This window comes from Meles meles, chromosome 19, assembly GCF_922984935.1.
Source record: "Meles meles chromosome 19, mMelMel3.1 paternal haplotype, whole genome shotgun sequence".
Lineage (NCBI taxonomy): Eukaryota > Metazoa > Chordata > Mammalia > Carnivora > Mustelidae > Meles > Meles meles.
In genome coordinates, this window is record NC_060084.1 from 40,106,664 (window position 1) to 40,127,699 (window position 21,036).

The window sequence follows — 21,036 nt, forward strand, 5'->3', positions numbered from 1 at the left end:
TGTAGTGTTTATGGGAAATAAAACATATTGGGGTGACTTTCCTTTTTAGATTTCCCAAGAATTAAAGTTAGAAACAACTGCAGAATAAAATGTTTTACCGTAATGTTTCATTAAATTATACCCCAGAAAGCATAACTGATTCAAGAATGTTTCTGAAAGAACTGATTTTGACACCACTGTAGCACCAAAATTCCCTTGTCAAACAGATGTCATCCCTGTAAAACTATCCAGAACAAAAGGAGTTTATGACATAGCATCTGTTTCTGCAATAGATGGCTGAGCTAAAACAGTTTTGTTTCCTTTTTACAAAATAGCCCTAAATGCCTCCTTTTATTTTAATTCATTATGTTTCCATATCCCCCTTTAAAGGAGACATTAAAGCATTCGCTGTCGTTGGACCATAAATCCCTAATGAAGGAATAAAGTAAATACTACTCAGTGGCACCACCTGCGGTTAATACTAGTGGTGGAATGGCTTTTCTAGCACCATCTTCCAAAGCAGTAATTTATAAAACTGTCCAAATGGGTTAACAAATTAGAACTCACAATTTTAATAAAAAAGATTAAAATGTCAGCTCAAAATTAAAGTAACCAGTTTGAGCTTTACGGCGATAGCATCTGTCCACCATATCCCCATTTTACAGCATCTTTTCTTTGTGCATTCTGCTGTTTCTTGGGGTTAAATGTATGGATTTAAACTGCTTGCCATGTCTGTTTTTCTCTCACTTCATTCCATTTTTCTTCTCTGTGATAATAGTAAAACGCTTCAGATGACTGATAACCTCCTGCATACTTACGCTGACACTTTATTAATTCAGTATTAGATCTTTGGAAATCTGGTCGTCAGGCCAAGAAACAAAGTGTTTTGCTCACAAAGAAGGTCAAAGAAATTCATGTCTTGCTGAACTTCTTTAGCCATTTAATAAAATTAATGAACAAGTTGGGGGATGTGTGCCTCAGTGGTCCCCAGCCTCTGCCTCTCCCCACTCTGATGGCACAAATAACATAGGACATGTTTTTGACTCTGAGACCCAGTGTAATGGTATTTCAGACATTGTTTCTGCCAAAAGGCACAGAGTGCCCATCCGGAGCTCGCTGCCAGCAGTCCAGTGAAGGCATCCAGTGCCTGTACGGACTGCAGCCGGGGAGGAAGACAGAACCATACTGACAGGGGTATCAGCCAATGACACAGGTGCTCTTCTAGAGCCATGGGCAGAGCACTTTCATATGATGCTCCTTCGTGAAATTTAATTAAATTGTTCCTTACTGCAAACATAAAATTTGTGAAGCCCTGGAAATTTGGCATAAACAGAACACACAGATCTCTGCCCTCAGGGGAGTCTACAGCTAGGGGCAGGTCAAGAGATCCGACACAAACATGCAGGAGACACGCAGACTGCAGTGAAGGAAGAATAGAGGGTTCTCTGCTTACTGAGTAAACCATGCTGGGAAATTCGAAAATTTCCATTTTGTAGATGAGAATACTGAGTCCTCACCAGATAAAATGCTTTTGTCCATGATCACCCTGGTACTAGGTGGAAGAGCAAGGACAAAGCCCAGAGTTTTGAACTTTTAAATCTAATATTCTTTCCACTGGAAACAGTTGCTTGAAGTAGCATGGGCTCTCATTCTGTGCTATATTAAGTTTTTCCATCTGTCATTTTTATTAGTTGTCATTGATCTGTAATATTTCTCACACAAAACCATTATCCAATATTTCACACTTCATTTTTCCAGGGTTTTTTTCAAAAAACTGAATTTGGAACAGTGCCACTTATAATCAAGTCCAAGTTTTTAACCTACCAATTAAGAGTAATACTTAAATTATAATTATGATTAGTGTGTATATTAATGTTGTAGACTTACACCAGGAAATTAGGACATTTTGTTCTGCCTGGCAAAAGTAGTTACAGGCAAAAGAAAATTTCAATTTTAGAAAGCTTAAATTTAACTTAAGGATTTTCTTTGTTGTGTTGAAATTTCAGCGTGGGTTTCTTTTGTGCCACCGATTTTACGATTCTGTACTGTGTGCTAGTGTTCTACCTAAGCTTCCTTCCTGTTCTGGCTTATTCTCCAGCTTTCCATGCTTGCTTTGTTTCTGAATATAAAGCAGTCAGGCTGTGAATGGCCTGCGGATTTTGTGCCTACAGAAGAGTAAAGAGAGTGTTGAGTATCTTCAGGAACAGTTTTACATGATCAAGGCATCCAGCTTGTTTTGTCTCAGGCTTCCCCTGATTAAAACTACCCAGCCCTGTTGCTGCAGAGTGAGGGTGGTAACATGGCCTCTTTTCCACTGGATCCATGTCTTCTGGATTCCAGAGAGTGGCACACTCACGTTAGTGATAACACTTATCCTTGTCACCTGCCGGTTTGCTGGGTATGATTATATGATATTATTTAGCACTGAATAATAATTCGTGCTGGTTTTTCCTTCCGTTGTTGCACTGATAGCTGGCTTTCAGTTGTAAAAAAAGGAAACCCGCGGAGTAAAAAAAGCTTTAGTCTTTTTATCTAGAGTTTGTTATACATGCCTTGCAGCATACTGTGTAATGTTGTATTAGAGTATGAAATCACAGCTTGTTGGCAAATCAGTGTTTCCTTAAGACAGTGTATCCAGTATCAGTTAGACCACCTTTCAGATCAACAGTGTATCTCTGGTTAATTCAGCTGCTGCACAGTCAGCAGGGCAGCTGGCATCAAGTTTATTACATTCTAGCCTTTTGTACAAGGTTATGCAGAAACAAACCCAATGTATCTGTGTTTACAGGTCAGATGATGTTCAGTTTGTATCTGCTGATAGTCTAGTTGCAGGAGAACCTGGAAAGCCGTGTTCAAACTTGTTAATTTTAATAAATGAGAAAGCCTTGATTGAAATATTAATACTGTGTGTTATAAATATTCAGTTACAGTGGAAACTGTGTCATTTGTATCTAATCAGTGCATGTCGCTAAAGCTCTCCAATCCCTTGTCTAGGGACTAAGTCTTCAGTCCAGAAACAGTATAGATGTGATGTGTGCGATTATACAAGTACAACATACGTTGGAGTTAGAAACCATAGACGAATCCATAACTCTGACAAGCCATACAGGTAAGTGTGATGATCCTAGAGTTTTAATGCTTGTATTAGAGTATTTTACAGTAAAGAAAAAAATAGAATTAAAGATTCATAACACCTCTTTAAACACAAGGTAGGTACAAAGAAACACTACTTGTTTCATGAGTGTTGTCTAGTTTATTAAGAAATAGGAACTTTAAGCTTTTGTCTTAGGACAACTGGCATTTCATCTAGTTGAAATAGAGGAAGATATTGACATCTGTCAGTTTGATGTTCTCAGTTTCATGTGGGTATAAATTACCATAGTAATCTTCAGTGCTTTGAGTACATTTCAGTAATTTGGAGGTTTAACTGCTCCATATTCCAACAAAAGATGCTTAAAACTTAAAAGCAATAAAATTCCCTATGAAAGATATTTTTTTTGAAAATTAAGCTATCATTTAATTTTGTTACTTGATTTTCCACAAAAGCTAATTCTAATACTTATTTTCAGGAAATAAAGATGTTCTCAGGTGATCAAGATAGAAAGATAGAAATCGTTATTTCTTAAGTACGCTTCAGCTCTTGAGAATAAGCTGCATGTTATTCGTGTGCTAAAAGTACAGACATTTTTGTAGGAGTTGGTCCCCCGTCCCAATGCAATCTGTTCCACTTGCAGCCACAATAGAGTACCAGGATCCTACTCAAAGCTGAGACCGTCACTGTGACTAATTGCGCTAGGCCATTGGCATGAACTTTTTCAGTGGCTTATCAAAACCTGTTTCACATTTTAACTTCTCTCCACAGTTTTTTATATAGGTATGACACAGTGTGTGGGAAACTTGCCCACTGTATTAGTAGCTAAATGAAAACCTGGCAGACTGTGCCTGAAAATGCCATTATTTGGCTATAGTATAACATTTGTTATACTGTATGAATGAAAATGGCATCATTTGATGCTATAGTATAACATTTGCAAACTTATTTATAATCATTCTTATTTATTTATTTATAATCAGTCCTCAGTATATTCATTTGCCGAGTCTCATAGCTCTATGGAAGATGTTTGGCCTTACCTCAGTGTGTTTTTATTTCAAACATTTTTAAAACTAGGATCCCTAAGAAAGAGTTTCCCCCAGAATACAATGAAGGTCATTAACCATTATCAACAGCAACTTCATGCCAGAAATTACAGATGAGCAGTAATAGGTACTTAGCGTGTATCATTTATGATTGACACTAGGAACCATTTAGAAGAACATGATGGAAACAGGACACTGGTTCATCTGATAAGAGGAGAAAGTTTTGCCTTTATATTTTGGGTATCTTTATTTTTAAATATAATGACATACTGTGCCAAATTCATGTGATCCAGGCAAGAATAAAATAACATTCTTTGGATCCAGAATTAGATTCATTGAGAAGTATTTATTGAGCAATAAATACAGCACAGGAGCTGTGCGGGCTGTTAGAGTATAGTCATGATAAAAAGGTTATTATACCTCTTTCGTGAAATTTATAGATAAACAATAAATAAGTGAACTCTCAAATATACAGTTATGATAAGTTTATGAAAGATTCTGGCTCTGGGGAGGAGCCACAATCTACCTGAGTAGATTAGTCTCATAGCTTAAAAATGAATTTTGATAGTTTTTGGTGTCCTAGAGTTTATGTTTTCTTGTGTTCTTAAGATATTCACAGATTCCTGGGGTTCGTTGTGATTTTCCTAGGGTCTTCCTACCAGTGGGCAATGTACTATGAGAATCCTCCTCCTCTTAACAAGAAAGTGGCATCCGTGTGTTACTTTCCAGGATTATTCACACTACACTTGGTCACTGGGTTTAGCCTGAGTGCTTATGTCTTGGGAGAAATGTCATATGTCCCGCTCCCTGTAATTATGAACATTTTCTCATAAGTCTTATTTTTAAACAGTAAAATCTTGGACTCTTTTTTTTGACCTTCTGTATATACTTTAAATCCACATGGGATTGTGAATTAACACACTGTATTCCAGTATGCTTCTAGGACTTCCTCTTCCTTGTCAATACTGCTTGACTCAAGCTAGTTAGCATCGCGTTCTTGAAATCTCATTTAACCCGAGTAATCACCATAGTTTTTCTAGCCAGTTGCGTGTATGCTTCATTCAGTTTTGCCACCTTACACACTTACTGGTCAGAGTTTGGCTTGCTTTTCTCAGAATCCATGCCGTATACATTTCTGAATACCTACATTTTGTTAAGAAACACACTTACCGGGGCGCCTGGGTGGCTCAGTGGGTTAAGCCACTGCCTTCGGCTCAGGTCATGATCCCAGGGTCCTGGGATCGAGTCCCACGTCAGGCTCTCTGCTCAGCGGGGAGCCTGCTTCTACCCTGCTCCCTCTCTCTCTCTGCCTGCCTCTCTGCCTACTTGTGATCTCTGTCTGTCAAATAAATAAATAAAATCTTAAAAAAAAAAAAAGAAAGAAACACGCTTACCAGGAGCAGTGATGAATTTTTTACGGAGTTAGAGTGCCTTGTTGCGCAACTTCTAGTCTTTGCACAAGGGCAGAACAGGTGCGTTGGTGTTTTAATGTGCCTGTTATGTAATAGGTTTTCTGCAGTATGTGTAACTGTTCTTTGTACAAGCCTTTCCTTTTTGTGCTTCCATTCCAGTCCTTTGCGGAACCCATTTGTGTGATCTGGGCAGTCCTGCTTCATGTACTAGTTAAGAAGAGCCTGGTTCCAGGGGCAGATAGTCCTACAATTGAATCTGAGCTCTTTGACTTGGTACATATTACGTTGGGGAAGCTATTTCACCCTATTATGCTTGGTCCTGTCTTTTCTAAACTGAGGATAATTAAGGCACCTGCTTTACAGGGCAGGCATGAAGACTAAATTCAATACCATATGCAACATCCTGTCACAAACTAAACACCCAGTAAGTAATATTCATTGGGCCCAGTTTCTGTCCTTGTCCTCTCTCACTGATTCATTGTGTAACATCACCTCCCCTAGCCCCCTCCCCAGAAATGCTATTGACCTCTCATTTTAGAAACGAAGAGTAATCCTGTTTCTGGATAGACAGGCATAGCTTATTTCTTTTACAAGAGAGATGCAACTCCCAAGTAGAAATGTCACAGCTGAGATCCCTGTGCTGTGTTGCCTTAGAGGCGACCCAGTGTCTTGTGTAGCACTCATGCTTTTGAGTCTCAGGCCTGGGCCACACACCTGTGTCCAGCCGGGTGACCTTGTGGATATTATTACAGGCTAAGCCTGCTTTCCCATATGAAACGGGAGAACACTGCCTTGCTCATAAAGCTTTGTGAGTACTGAGTGAGGTCAGTTGTATTAAACGCCCACCATATTTCCGGGGGCATTGAAGGAGCTGGTTTTCTTCTGCTGCTCCTGTGCTTCCAGGGTCATCTCAGAAATTCTGTCCCTGTCACAGAAGGAAGAGAGCTATTTGCTATTCCTGTGTGAGGACAGGCAAAGATGAAAAAGGCATCATCCCACCCCAAATGTTGCATTACCAGATGCAACAAACTTTGTTTTTCAGTGCTTCACTAAGGAATTTCCATGTAAACCATATACCTGATGTTTATAACATTGACCCCACAGTTAAAGGGCTCCATTCAAGATTTTCAAATAGTAGATTATCCTCTTAAGTTTAATATTACAGTTCTAGAATTCCCCCTGGTTTACATCCCCCAATATCACTTTTGTAACTGGCTGGAGTTGGAAGATGGGATGACAAAACATTTTCCTCAAGTTACCAAGTTCCCTTCTCACTATCTAACATTGAACCAATTCTCCCTTAAAAAGACATTTGAAGGGCACCTGTGTGACTCAGTCTGTTAAGCATCTGATGCTTAATTTCAGCGTGGTCACGATCTCAGGATTTTAAGATAGAGCTCCACGTTGGGCTGTGTACTGGGCATGGAGTTCTCTCTCCAACTGCCCTTCCTCCCCCGTAAAGAAATTAAGAATTAAAATTTAAAAATAAACACACTTGTATTAGTCCTTATGTTTTGAAACTACACCATGGCATGACAAGAGGTAGGAGAAGCAACATGACAAAGAAGGAACGGGCTTTGGACTAAAGTACTTGGTACACTGCCTGGCGTGTTTTAGGTGCTCAGTAAATGTTGACTGATAGTTTTTCTCATCTATGAAATGGCTCTGGTTCTATAAGTTGTGTTTTGAAAATAAACATGTAGTGGAATTACTATGCTTTTTCCTCCTTAAGGAGAAAAGCTGCCCAGATAGGTATGTTGAATTTTTTAAGAGTCCAGTTTTAATACCTAGGCCAAAAATACCCAATATTTCCCTAAATGTTTCAAATATACTTTCAAAGTTAGTTTGTTCAAATCAGCAGCTAAACAAGGTCCAAACATTGCATTTGGTTGATGGTCTTTCCCTCTTTAAAAATTTTAATACTTTTTAATTTAAGGTAGTATACATCCTAAAAATTGCATAAACTTTAAGTGTACAGCTTGATGGATGGGTCACAAATTAAACTTCTCCTTATAACTGTTCAGACCAAGAAATAAGCCATTGCCAGCTCCTCTGCAGCACCCTCTTCTTGGGGCCTTCCAGGCACTAACTACCTTTCTCCTCCCTTCTCCCTTAGCCTCTACCCCCTAACCATCTTGACTTGAGTGGAGCCCAGCACATGGCTTGAACTCAACAACTCTGTAAGATCAAGACCTGAGCTGATAGCAAAAGTCAGACTCTGTAACTGACGGACCAATGTAGGCATCCATTTGACCTTTAACATCAGAATTTAGTTTTGCCCTTTTTTGAACTTAACAGAAATGAAATCATGTAGTACATCTATTTTTTTTTTAAGTTTATTTAAATAAGCTCTACAGCCAGCATGGGACTGGAACTCATGACCTCAAGATTTTTTCAGCTGAACCAGCCCATCGCCCCAGTGCACATTCTTTTATGGCGGGCTTTTTTTACTCATCATCATCACTATGTATAATTTAATGTGGTACTAATACGTTCCTTTTCATTGCTGTATGGTATTCCACTGTAAGACTAGCCATTCATTCATTCGTTCTACTAATGGTAGATATTTGGATTATTGCCCTATTTCCCCCTTATTGCAGATAATGCCTTTTGAGCGTTCTATTTTATATTTGAGCATCTATTTTATGTATATATATATTTAATTTATTTGAGATAGAGCATGAACAGGGGCAAGAGCAGAGGGAGAGGAAGAAACAGGCTTCCCACTGAGCAAGGAGCCTGATGCAGGGCTTCATCCCAGGAGCATTAGGACATGACCTGAGCCAAAGGCAGACATTTAACCAACTGAGTTGCCCAGGTGTCCTGAACATCCTTTTATATGTTTATGAAACAAAGCCATTTTCATTGGGTTTATGCCTAGGAACAGAGTATCTAGGTAATAAGGCACGGATATATGTTCTGCTTTGGTAGATGCTCAGTAATTATCTAAAATGTACACTGGCTGTACCAGTTCATATTCTCACCAACACTTTGTATTGTCACTCTTTAATTTTGATCATTCTGGTAGGTGTGGAGAAGTATGTTGTTCTGGTTCTAATTTGCATTTCCCTAATGATTTGTGAGGTTGAGTATCTTTTCACTTGTGTGCTATTGTCTGTTTTTTATTGGATTATCTGCCATTTTTCTTACTGGTTTGTAGCAGTTCTGTGTTCAGAATACAAGTTCTTTGTTATGTATATTGCTCTTATCGTCTAAACTATGGCTTGTCTTTCTACTCACAGTGATGTTTTTGACAAACAGAAATTTCTATCTTTAATATAGTCAAATTTATTAATCTTTTTCTTTGTAGTTAGGACTTCTGGGTCTTTATACTCTGAAACTGATACTGGTGTTTTTGAAATAGCCTTGTGAGGTACATAATTAGAAGTGAAAATGTGTGCTCATAGAATAATGATTCTGATTTTCAGGGGTGCACATCAGCTGGATCTAAAATACTGTGTATTTTGTATTAATGAGCCTAGTTTTGTTTTTTTTTTTAAGATTTTATTTATTTATTTGACAGAGATCACAAGTAGGCAGAGAGAGAGAGGAGGAAGCAGGCTCCCTGCTGAGCAGAGAGCCCGATGTGGGGCTTGATCGCAGGACCCTGGGATCATGACCTGAGTTGAAGGCAGAGGCTTAACCCACTGAGCCACCGAGGTGCCCCGAGCCTAGTTTTCTAATATGACACTAAGACTAAAAGAAAAATACTTTTTAAAAAAACGAAATCCAGGAAAGTTTGGTGTTTTGTTTTTTTTTTTTTAAGTTTTTATTTATTTATTTGAGAGACAGAGAGTGAGGGAGTACAAGCTAGATGAGGGGCATTGGGAGAGGGAGAAGTAGGCTCCCCGCTGAGCAGAGAGCCTGATGTGGGGATCATGACCTGAGGCAAAGGCAGACACTTAACTGACTGAGCCACCCAGGTGCCCGAAATCCAGGAATGTTTTTAAGCAATGGGAGTGACATTTTGGAATGACAAGGCTGCCTCTCCTTATAGTCAGTCATTTAATAAAGTCTGGTCTTTCTATAACTATAAAAATATTAGAAATCATAATAACCGTCAACATTTTTTTAACATCGGCCAAGCAGTGTGCTAAGCACTCGATTTTTGTCAGCTCACTTTTAATCCTTATAATAGCCCAGTACTTAGAAATATTACTGTCCCAATTTCATAGATGTGCAAACAGGAACTGGGTGGATTAAAATTTCCCCAAATCCTCAAGTGTCTGAGTCAGGGTTTGAGCCCTTGCTTGTATAGGCTGTGCCACTCTGCCTGTCTCAGGTATGCCAGAAAACTCTTAGTGATGCCACTGCATGCCAAACCACCCCAGTTCAGTGGTATAAAACAGCAGCAGTTTTATTATGCTCAGGGATTCAGAAAGGGCACTACAGGAATGGCTTGTCTCTGTTCCAGAAGGTTTGGGGCCTTAGTGCAGACTTGAAGGCTGGAGATGACCCCATCTGAAGGCTCCCTCCCCAGGCTGATGGTTGTTGCTACTGGCTGTTGGCAAGGGCCTCGGCCAGGGCTCTCCACAGAAACATATGCACGATTTCTCCATGAGGACATCCCAGCTATGCCAGTACCCCAGAGTGAATGCTTAGATTACCAGTAGGCAGGCACTGTATTACTTTCATTGCCTCCTCTTAGAAGTCACAGACCATCACTTCCACTAGTTCCAGACTTCTTCAGTCTCAGTATGAAGGCATGTTGAATTTCAGTCAATTTTCTTGGCTTGGGGAAAAACTCAAGTCTTTGAAAAACTTGCATTTCTTTTAAGGAAACAGAACAGATAGTTTAATTTGAAGGAAAACAGTATGTTTTGTTTTAAAGGGATGGACCAAAGAAGTTTGTTTTTCATAGTGGCATAAAGATTTCTTAGGTTCTTCACAAAATTTAAAGTGGCCACTTTTCTGAACCTTATTTATTCCTTTGAAAACATAGGAAACAAATGTGATAAGACACACTCTACTGCAGAATTTTTATCGACATCTTTTTATGCATATTCAAATCCTACTCAGGTCATTTCAGATCTTGTAGAACGTCCCAAGTTCTGCTTTCTTCTACCTAATCCCTCAAGGCAGTTGTTTCTAATTGAATCAGACCTGGAGTAAGGTCCAAGTACAGTCCCAGGCCAGGGAAATAGGGTGTTTGAACCACATTCTTATTTTCTTGGTAACTGACCCATGAGCAATAAGAGAAAGCCTATGGAAAAATTTAGTCTTTGGGGTTTTTTTTCAGTTTTTTAGCCAAATTATGAGAAGCCATGTGTGTTTTTCTACACCATCAGGCAATTAACTCAGTTCTCAGCAGACACTGACTGGGTGAGGGGTCTTACAGATTGAACCCTGGAGATAGCATCAGGTCTCACTGGTGAGGGGCTCCATTCCACAAGACTGTCCCCACTTCCTCCTTGTTACCTACACTCCTAACCAACTCACCGTAAATCAGAGGTTTGCTAGACCTGCTCACAAAACTCAGGAAACCAGTTTGCTTATATTTACCAGTTTCTTTTGAAAGATAGAAAGGATACAGATGAGCAGCCAGATGAGAAAGTTCACAGGGCAAGGGGGCAGAGCTTCTGTTCCCTCTCTGGGTACCACTCTCCCAGCACTTTCATGGTCACCATGGTGACCAAGTTGGTAGTCACCAACTTGGAAGCTCTCAGAACATCCTTTTGGGCTTTATGGAGGCTTCATTACTTAGTCCAGCCCCTCTCCTGCAGGAAGGGGAGACTGAAAGTTCCAACCTTCCACCTTCCAATCCCATGCTTGGTTCCTCTGGCAACCAGCCCCCATCCTTAGGTTACCTTGAGAGGGTCAAAAGATTAAATCAGTAACATAACAAAAGACATCGGATTCCTCTCCTGACTTAGGAACTTCCAAGAGATTTGGAACTCTGCTAGGAATGGGGACAAAGACCAAATATATCTCTTTTTTTCTTTTTCAAGATTTTTTTATTCATTTATTTGTCAGAGAGATGAAGAGCACAAGCAGGGAGAACAGCAGGCAGTGGCAGAAGCAGGTCCCCTGCCGAGCAAGGAGCCCTGTGTGGGACTCAGTCCCAGGACCGTGGGATCATGACCTGAGCCAAAGGCAGACGCTTAACCGACTGCCACCCCCAGGCGTCCCCCAAATATATATTTCTTACTAGAAATCACGATATCACAGGTTTCTCCATTGACTTTCTTTTGGTTGCCAAAATAGCTTTCTTGCGCTGGGAAGAAATCTCATTTTTCATACAAATGTGGATGTGACTTTATTAGCCTACGGAGTAATAGGGTTCTTTCTGGTATTCCCAAAGCTTTGGTCCAGCCTTATTCAGAGGCTGCACCCGCAATTGATCTGTTAGGGTGCTCACTTGTTTCTGAATGTTGCATGTACACTTTGCCTTGATAGATTGGAATAACTGAGGTACCAAAGGGGATTGTCATCAGAGCGTGAGGCAGGTCCACTAAAAAAGCAAAACAAAATTGTGATAAGTGATGTCATTTAAATGTGCTGCTGCTGTTCCTGTGTCAGTAGGGTTTTTTGCTTTGCTTTTTGGGTTTTATTCTTTTTTTTTTTTCTTCCAGTATATGGAATAATTGGAAATAGGAATGTTGATGGTCTGCTGGTAACATGGTTAAAAATGATCTGTTAGACATAGATAACCTTCCATTTCAAAACATATTTTGTGGGTGCCTGGGTGGCTCAGTGGGTTAAGCCGCTGCCTTCGGCTCAGGTCATGATCTCAGGGTCCTGGGATCGAGTCCCGCATCGGGCTCTCTGCTCCGCGGCGAGCCTGCTTCCCTCTCTCTCTCTCTGCCTGCCTCTCTGTCTACTTGTGATCTCTCTCTGTCAAATAAATAAATAAAATCTTTAAAAAAAAAAAAAAAAAACATATTTTGTTGAGGTACTGCATGTATTATGGTCAGGTTGGTATAGGGTCACCTGTGCATTTTCTATCTCATGGCATTTATACTGTGAAGGTCAGTAAAGGGAAGCCTCACTAGAATGGAGTTGCAGGTTCAGCAGGGGAAGCTCTCAGGCCCTACCACTCATTGTCAGTTGCAGCCCCGGCAGGAAGACAAGGGCCTTGCAGGTGGATACTACTTTGCTCTCCCAGCAGGAGAAAGAAAGACTTACCTCCTCACCACCACCCAGCCAGCACAGGCAGTGACAGATTGTCACAGCTCCGCCACTGAAAAGCCACTATGCTTCCAGTTCCCAGTTTACCCCAGTGGATTTTTTTGTTTATAACAGTCTTCCTAACTTCGTGCTTTCCTCTGTGGAAGGGCATCCCTATTCTTTGTTCAGAAGACTTGGTTTTGCCAAAGTTCGTTTGCCCCGGATTGCAGTTCTCTGTTATTCCTGAATAAACCCAATTTTTTCCCTGATAAATAACTGGCAGCTTTATTTTTTTTATGTTAACAATACCTTCATGAAAGAAGATAGATAAGTAAACAACAGAATTTCAGAAAAATAAGTGTATGGTAAGCAAAGTGAATAAAACAAGATGATCGTATAATAACAGTTCACTCTCATTTTTGTAAACTAAGAGAATTTGGTTTCCTCCATGGAATTGTAGAGGGAGAATGCAGAGGGAATGGAAAGTGGGGAGATAGTGCTTTAGCTAAAGGAAACCTGTTCTTTAAAAAGCAGGTAGAGGGGCACCTGGGTGGCTCAGTGGGTTAAAGCCTCTGCCTTTGGCTCAGGTCATGATATCAGGGTCCTGGGATCGTGCCCCACATCGGGCTCTCTGCTTGGCAGGGAGCCTGCTTCTTCCCTCTCTCTCTGCCTACTTGTGATCTCTCTATCAAATAAATAAATAAAATATTAAAAAAAAAAAAACAGGTAGAAATAAGTGTAAGCTGCCTATACCAAACTTCAAAATTGGGGTTCTGCTATAGTATCCTTCTCCTCTAATCAGTTGAAAATTATTTTAATAAGTGCTTAACCTTACTTACCAGTTAACCAATATTTTCCCACTTTTTTCATATTTGGATCTTTCAGTGAATATTTACCATTGTTTGTGTCCCTTCAGAAAATCCTTTCTACCAACCTAAGGTCGATGCTCCTAGTCATTCCATACACTGCTCTTGCTCTCTTCCTCTCTTAAGGATTTTAAGGACTTCTTCATATTAAAAGATATTGAGGGGGCTCCTGGGTGGCTCAGTTGGTTAAGCGTCCAACTCTCGATATAGGCTCAGGTCATGATTTCAGAGTCGCAAGCTCTGTATCAGGCCCTGCGCAGGGTATGGAGCCTACTTGGGATTCTCTATCTCCTCCTTCCTCAGCCCCCCAACACACACAAGCATACTCTTTCTTGGGGGGGGGGGGGTATTTCTATAGTAAAAAATTTTGTTTAAATGGTTATTGAATTTCTTTAGATTAAGTCTCAGCAACAACAGGGAAAATACGTCTTCTCTTTTGATCCTTTCAAATGGTGAATGATAATAATAAATTTCCTAATACTGAGTTCTCTGTATTCCTGGAATAAGCCTCCCTTCGTCATGGTATATTATTCTTTCAGTGCACTGTGGGAATCTCTTTGCTAGCATTCTATTCAGAATAATCTGCGTTGATATCCGTAACTGAGATTTGGTATGTAGTTGTTTTTTTTCAATTGTCCTTGCCAATTTTCTGTATCAGTGTGATTCTAACTTTGTAGAAAGACTTTGAACAACTTTTTTAAAAACTCTCTGGAACTTGGGCGCCTGGGTGGCTCAGTGGGTTAAGCCTCTGCCTTCAGCTCAGGTCATGATATCAGGATCCTGAGATCGAGTTCCGCATCAAGCTCTCTGCTCAGTGGGGAGCCTGCTTCCTTTCCTCTCTCTTGCTGCCTGCCTCTCTGCCTACTTGTGATCTCTGTCTTTCAAATAAATAAATAAAATATTTAAAAAAAAAAAAAACCTCTCTGGAACTTAAAGGCCCAAGCTAATTTGAATACAAAGAAACTGGCTATTTTCTGTTGAATTTAGACATAGGACCTGGTAGTCCTTTGAAAAGAATACTGATACTTCATTTCTTTCCCTAATTTCTACTCTAAGTATCTTCTAAAAGAATGAACACATATTGGTGAAAATATTAGAGTTTATGGGCAGTGTTCTTAGTGACTTTGTATCAAAAGCTTTAAGTGCCTAAAATCCTTAATATAGGACTGTCAGCCTTTTTTAGTAGTCTTTATTTTTTAGAGCAGTTCAGGTTCACTGTAATATCGAGCAGAAGTACAAAAACTTCCCATATACTCCCTGTTCCACAAATTTAGAGCCTCTTTCATTATCAGTATTATCTGCCAGAGTCGTATATTCTTACAGCTGATGAACCTGCAATGACAAATCATTATCATCCAAAGTCCATGGTTTACTCTAGGGTTCACTCTTAGTGGACATTCTGTGTGTTTGAACAAATGTATAATGACATGTATCCACCATTACAGTAATACAGTATCACACAGAGTAGTTTCATAGCCCTAAAAATCCCCTGTGCTCCCCCTGCTCGTCACCCCCCCCAACACACACACACACACACACACACACACACACACACTCCAAACTCCTAGTGACCACTGATCTCTTAACTGATTCCATGGTTGTACAGTGTCCCTTCTTCAGCTTGGTTCTCCTTCAGTATTTGTTGGCTATTCTAGATCTTTTTCCTGTCTTTTTTTTTCCTACCTATTTGAGTTTAGTATGCTCTTATTTTTTTCTCCTAGTTTTCTAAAGTGAAAACTTAAGTGATTAGTTTTAGATTTTTCTTTTTTTCTAATCTATGCATTCAGTGCTGTCACTTTCCCTCCAAGCATTGCTTTTTCTGGATTCCACACATTTTGATAGTTGCTTTTTCATTATTTCAAAATACTATACCATTTTGTTCACTATAAGTGTGTTGTTTAATATCCAAATATTTTGAGATTTTCCACTACTTCTGTTATTCTACCTTAATTCCATTGTGGTTTGGCAGCATGGTTTCTCTTCTGTTAAATTTGTTCAGGGGTGTTATGGCCAAAGATGTGGTCTGTCTGGGTGAATATTCCATGTGAATTTGAGAATTTGTATTCTGCTGCTGTTGGGTAAAGAATCTATAGATGTCAGTTATACCCAGCTGATCAGTGGTGGTACTGAGTTCAGTCACGTCTGCCGATCTGTGATAGAGAGGTGCTGCTTAAGTCTTCCACTACAGTAGTGGGTTCATCTGTTTCTCCTTGCAGTTCTATCAGTTTTTGCCTCATATCGTTTTATCTTTTGTTTGGCACACCATATTAATGACCATCGGTCTTGGAGAATTGACCCCTTTATCATTATGCAATGCCCCTCTTTTTCCTCAAGTCATGATCACTTTTCTTTACTCTGAAGTCAGCCTTGTCTAAAATGAATAGAGGACTCTTGCTTTCTTTTAATTAGTATTAGTGTGGTATATGTATCTCCATCCATCTACTTTTCATCTCTATGTGTATTTATAGTTAAAATGGGTTTTTTATGGACCACATGTGGTTGATTCTTTTCTTTAATCCACTCCCAACTACCTCTGTCTTTTAACTGGTGGTGTTAGACCACTGCTGTTCAAAATTATTGTCGCTATCGTTGAATTTGTATCTACCATATTTGTTACTATTTTCTGTTTGTTGCCTTTGTTCTTTGTTCCTGTTTTTTTCTTTTGCTCTTTTTCTGCCATTTGTGTTTTTGATTGAAGATGTGGTATGCTTTCGTTTTCTTTTCTTTTTTAGCGTATCAGTTACACTTCTTTTTTTACTTTTTAGTAGTGGTTTCCCTAGACTTTGGAATATACATTTACAACTAATCCAAATCCACATTCAGATAACATTATACCAACTTCATGGGGAATACAAGTACCTTATAATAAAATAATCCTAATTCTGGGCACCTGGGTGACTCAGTCGTTAAGCTTCTGCCTTCAGCACAGGTCATGATCCCAGGGTCCTAGGATCGCCTCTCCCACTTGCTCTGCTTGTGTTCCTTCTCTCACTGTGTCTCTGTCTGTCAAATAAATAAATAAAATCTTTAAAAGTAATAATAATAATCTAATTCTTCTCTCCCATCCTTGTATCATTTCTGTCATTAATTTCATTTATACATAATGATTGTGTGTGTGTGTACACATACATAAGCATATATAATTAGGTACATTATTGATATTATTTTGAGCAAATTGTTATCAGATCAATTAAGAATAAGAAAAATGAGGGTTTGTTAAATTTTCTCTTTCTTTCCTTATGTACATCCACATTTCTGGCCTGTATCATTTTGCCTTCTTTCTGAGGAAATACTTGTAAATGTTAACATTTCTTGTAAGACAATTTCTTGCTGGTCTGCTGGCAGCAAAGTGCTTCAATTTTTTTGTCTGTCTAAGATAGCCTTGATTTTTTGAAGAATAATTTTGCTGCCTACAGAATTCTAGGTTGGTTGTTTTTTCCCTCAATACTTGAAATATTTCACTCCATTCTCTTGTTTGCCTGATTTCTGAGAAGTCAGATAAAATTCTTACCTTCACTCTTTTATAGTTAAAGTATTTTTCCCCTCTGGATTCTTTTTGATTTTTTTTTCTTTCATTTTTTTTATAGTTCAAAAATAATATGCCTACATGTAGTTCTTCTGCCATTTATTCTGCTTGGTATTCTCTGAGCTTCCTAGACTTGCAGTTTGGTGTCTGACATTAATTTGGGGAAATTCTCAGTTATTATTGTTTAAAAATATTCCATCTGTTTTTTCTTTTCTTCTCTCTCTTCCTGTTACATGCATGTTACACCTTTTTTGGTTGTATATTTTTGTTTGTTTTTTCCAGTGTCTCTTCTCTTTGCTTTCCAGTTTGGGAGATTTCTACTGAGATATCATTAAGCTCAGAAATTCTTTCCTCAGTCATGTCCCATCTACTAATAAGCCCCTTAAAGGCATTCTTCATTATTGCGACATATTTTTTATCTCCAGGTTTTTTGTGTGTTTTTGGTTCTTTGTTAGACTTTTTATCTCTCTGCTTTCAGTACCCGTCTGTTATTGTACTTATTAGCACTCTCAGCATTTTAATCATAGTTGTGTAAGTCACCAGTCTGATCATTCCAATGTCCTACCGTATGTGAGTCTTGTTCTGATGCTTGCCATGTCTCTTTAAGCTTCGGTTTTTATCTCTTAGTATTAAATCTTGTCATTTTTTTCTTGAAAGCAGGCGTGATGAGCTAGGTAAATGGCAGGGCTGTAAATAGGCCCTTAGGTACTATGTGGGGCAATGGGATGCATTCTGTAGTCCTGTGATTGGGTGTCAGTTGTGTAGTGAGTCTATGCCTCCGGACAGAACTTCACGTGTGCTTTTCAGTCCCCATCTTTGTGGGACAAGATAGCTGGAGTGAGCTGGAGTTGGGTATTTGCCTTTCCTCAGGCCACTGGTGCTTTGGTAAACTCTAGCAGGTGAGGCTCTGGTTAAAGCATTTGTGCTAGGGTTGGACCATGTTAAGGAGAGAATGGTATGGCATATTTTGAAGTGGTTCTTTTAACTCTCTACCTGCCAAAACATAGAAGGATTTTTCTCCAACGTTCACTCAGAGCTTAATAGAACTCCAGGAGTTAAACTCAAAAAAGTATGGAGGGCCCCCTGTGATTGTGTCCCTTCATGTTTTTAACTCTTACACTCGGGTCTAACAGCCAGCAAGTCATCAGTTACTGTCAGTCTTCTTATGGGCTGGACCTGAACCCAGAAGGTCGTGATTGTCAGTTTTTAGAATTACATTTTTTGCATAACTTGATAGGGAATTGTGGACGGAATTTCACCAGTTCCATCAGGAATGGAATTGTGGCAGCCATAATATTTTATCGTCGAAAATTTAAGTTATATTGAGGAATATTAACAAAACAGTTAACCTGCATGATCCCAGTTTTATAAATTATTTTAAGATTGGGAAGCACACATCAAAATAATACTGGTTACATCTAGTGGTTAAGCCGTAAGTGATTTTTGTGTTCTTTGTATATTTTTGTGTATTTCTAATTTCCCATAGTGAATTTTTGAAGTCAGGAAATAAGTTATTTATAAAAATAAAGCAATTCAGGGGTGCCTGAATGTCTCATTCGGTTAAGCATCCAACTCTTGATTTCAGCTAAGGTCATGATCTCAGGGTTGTAAGATTGAGCCCCACATCGGGCCCCATGCTCAGCGGGGAGTCTGCTTGGAATCTCCCTCTCCCTCTGCACCCTCCACCCCACCTTGCAAGCTCTCTCTCTTTCTAAAATAAGTAAGTCTAAAAAAAGGGGAGGGGAGAAATTCAACACCCAAATCTTGGTTTCTAATACCAATAAAAGGAAAAAGACAAATGGCTTAGAGAAATGACTGATCCACATAGGTAGATAAGTAAGCCTGGAGCATCTTGTAGTGCCAGAAAGTAAGGGACGTGCTCAACAAACAAAGCAGTGGGAGTATGTCACAGGACATGGGAGCCAGTTGGAGGAGCCCCCAGTGATTCTAGCAGTAAAATAAATAATGTAGTATTGAATTATATCCCAGACTATAAAATATGCAGCAGTCCATACTGACGTTAGTGATTGAATAAATAAATGGATGAGAATAGGGAAAGCTCCTGTGCAAAATTCCCAGTGATTTTATATAGATAACTCTGCTGTCAGGAGAGCAGCACTCTTAATTCCCACTCTTCTAAGTGAGGTGTGGGCTGCACGTTGTGACTTTGATCCAAAGTGTTCAGGGCGGAAAGGGGATAAGAAAGCCTAACTTTCCTGGTGGAGAAACTTGACCTCAAGGTCAGCACCAACATTGTTCATGTTGTGACAGTATTATGTGATGAGAATAGCACTATACCCCTTGGTTTTCCTCCCCCAACAAGCCCATTACCCTAGCCTAAACATGAGAAAGACATCAGACATACCCAAATTGAGGGACATTCTACAAAATATCTGACCAGTATTCTTGAAAGTCTGAGAAACTGTTTAAGTCTGGAAGATCCAGAGGATATATGATGACTAAATGTAACATAGTATCCTAGATAGAATCCTGGAGTAGAAAAAGGAGAAAACCAAGGAAATCTGAATACAGTATGAACTTCAGTTAATAATAATGTATCAACTTTGGCTTCTTATTTATGATAGATATACTTCAGCAATAAAAGATATAAACAATAGGAGGAACTCAACTTTTTTGTAAAACTGTAAAACTACTCTAAAGTTAGTTTGCTTAGGGACACCTGGGTGGCTCAGTGGGTTAAAGCCTCTGCCTTCGGCTCAGGTCATGATCCCAGGGTTCTGGGATCGAGCCCCGCATCGGGCTCTCTGCTCTGTGGACAGCCTGCTTCCTCCTCTCTCTCTGCCTGCCTCTCTGCCTACTTGTGATCTCTGCCTGTCAAATAAATAAATAAAATCTTTTAAAAAAATAAAAATAAAAGTTTGCTTAAAAAAAAATCTATTCTTTAACTAAATAATTCACCACTCTTATTTTTAAAAGATTTGAGTAACATTGGAGATGTTCCAATGGGATAAATCTGCAATTTCCGACATTTATTTTTGGCCCATTTTTCTCGAAGTATGAAGTTCTCATTGGATAAGACTGACTTTTCATTCAGAGGACACTTTGACATGCAGCGTTCTGCCGTTCATCTGGGTACGGAGTTTTCCAGTGAGGTTTCAGGGCAGGAGTCTTTTTTTTTTTTTTTTTTTTTAAGATTTTTTATTTATTTATTTGACAGAGAGAGAGATCACAAGTAGACAGAGAGGCAGGCAGAGAGAGAGAGAGGGAAGCAGGCTTGCTGCTGAGCAGAGAGCCCGATACGGGACTCGATCCCAGGACCCTGAGATCATGACCCGAGCCAAAGGCAGCGGCTTAACCCACTGAGCCACCCAGGCGCCCCCAGGGCAGGAGTCTTAATCCATACAAGGAGACAAGTAATCTGAAGAGTCAGGAGTTTATGTGTATTTCCCCCTTTTCTAATACAAATATAAAGGTGTGTATATTATAAATTACTATGGAAGTGTTTGACACCCATTGAGGCATTGCGCTTGGTGAAAATTCTGGTGGAAATGAGTGGGCATCTCTTGGCCTTGGCTGATTTCACTCTCACTCGCTCAGTGTAGACCTGGATGCCAGGCCACAGTGGTGCAGGGCAGTCTCTCCTTTCAAGGGACCAGTCCAGGGACTGTACCAGAGCACACTCACCACAAGAAGTATAGTCAGACATGGATGCTGAGCTTAATGGCATGGAGATGGGAGTGATCACCAGCTGCCAACCCTTTTCTAGATATTATTGGGATGTGTCAGAAAAGTACTGCATTCATGGAGCGCCTGGGTGGCTCAGTCATTTAAGTGTCCAACTCTTCATTTCAGCTCAGGTCTTGATCTTAGGGTTGTGAGTTCAAGCCCCTTGTTGGGCTCTGGTGTGGAGGCCACTTAAAAAAAAGAGAAAAGTACTGCATCCCATATAGATAGATAGATATGTGTGTGTGTGTGTGTGTGTGTGTGTGTGATGATTTAAGGCTAGTTTTCTGTGTGTGGCCAATAATAAAATTATTATGCAAGCTAT

General features: G+C 39.6%; 1 protein-coding gene across 5 annotated transcripts in view; it reads left to right on the forward strand.

The window, feature by feature from the left end:
- The window catches only part of ZNF507 (zinc finger protein 507), a 39,973-nt gene that overhangs the window by 11,945 nt on the left and 6,992 nt on the right, over positions 1 to 21,036 (forward strand). For all 5 annotated transcript variants that reach the window (XM_045987881.1, XM_045987880.1, XM_045987879.1 and 2 more), the window contains one exon: positions 2,974 to 3,088. In XM_045987881.1, the coding sequence (XP_045843837.1) occupies positions 2,974 to 3,088 (115 nt within the window). The remainder of the gene's footprint in view (positions 1 to 2,973; positions 3,089 to 21,036) is intronic.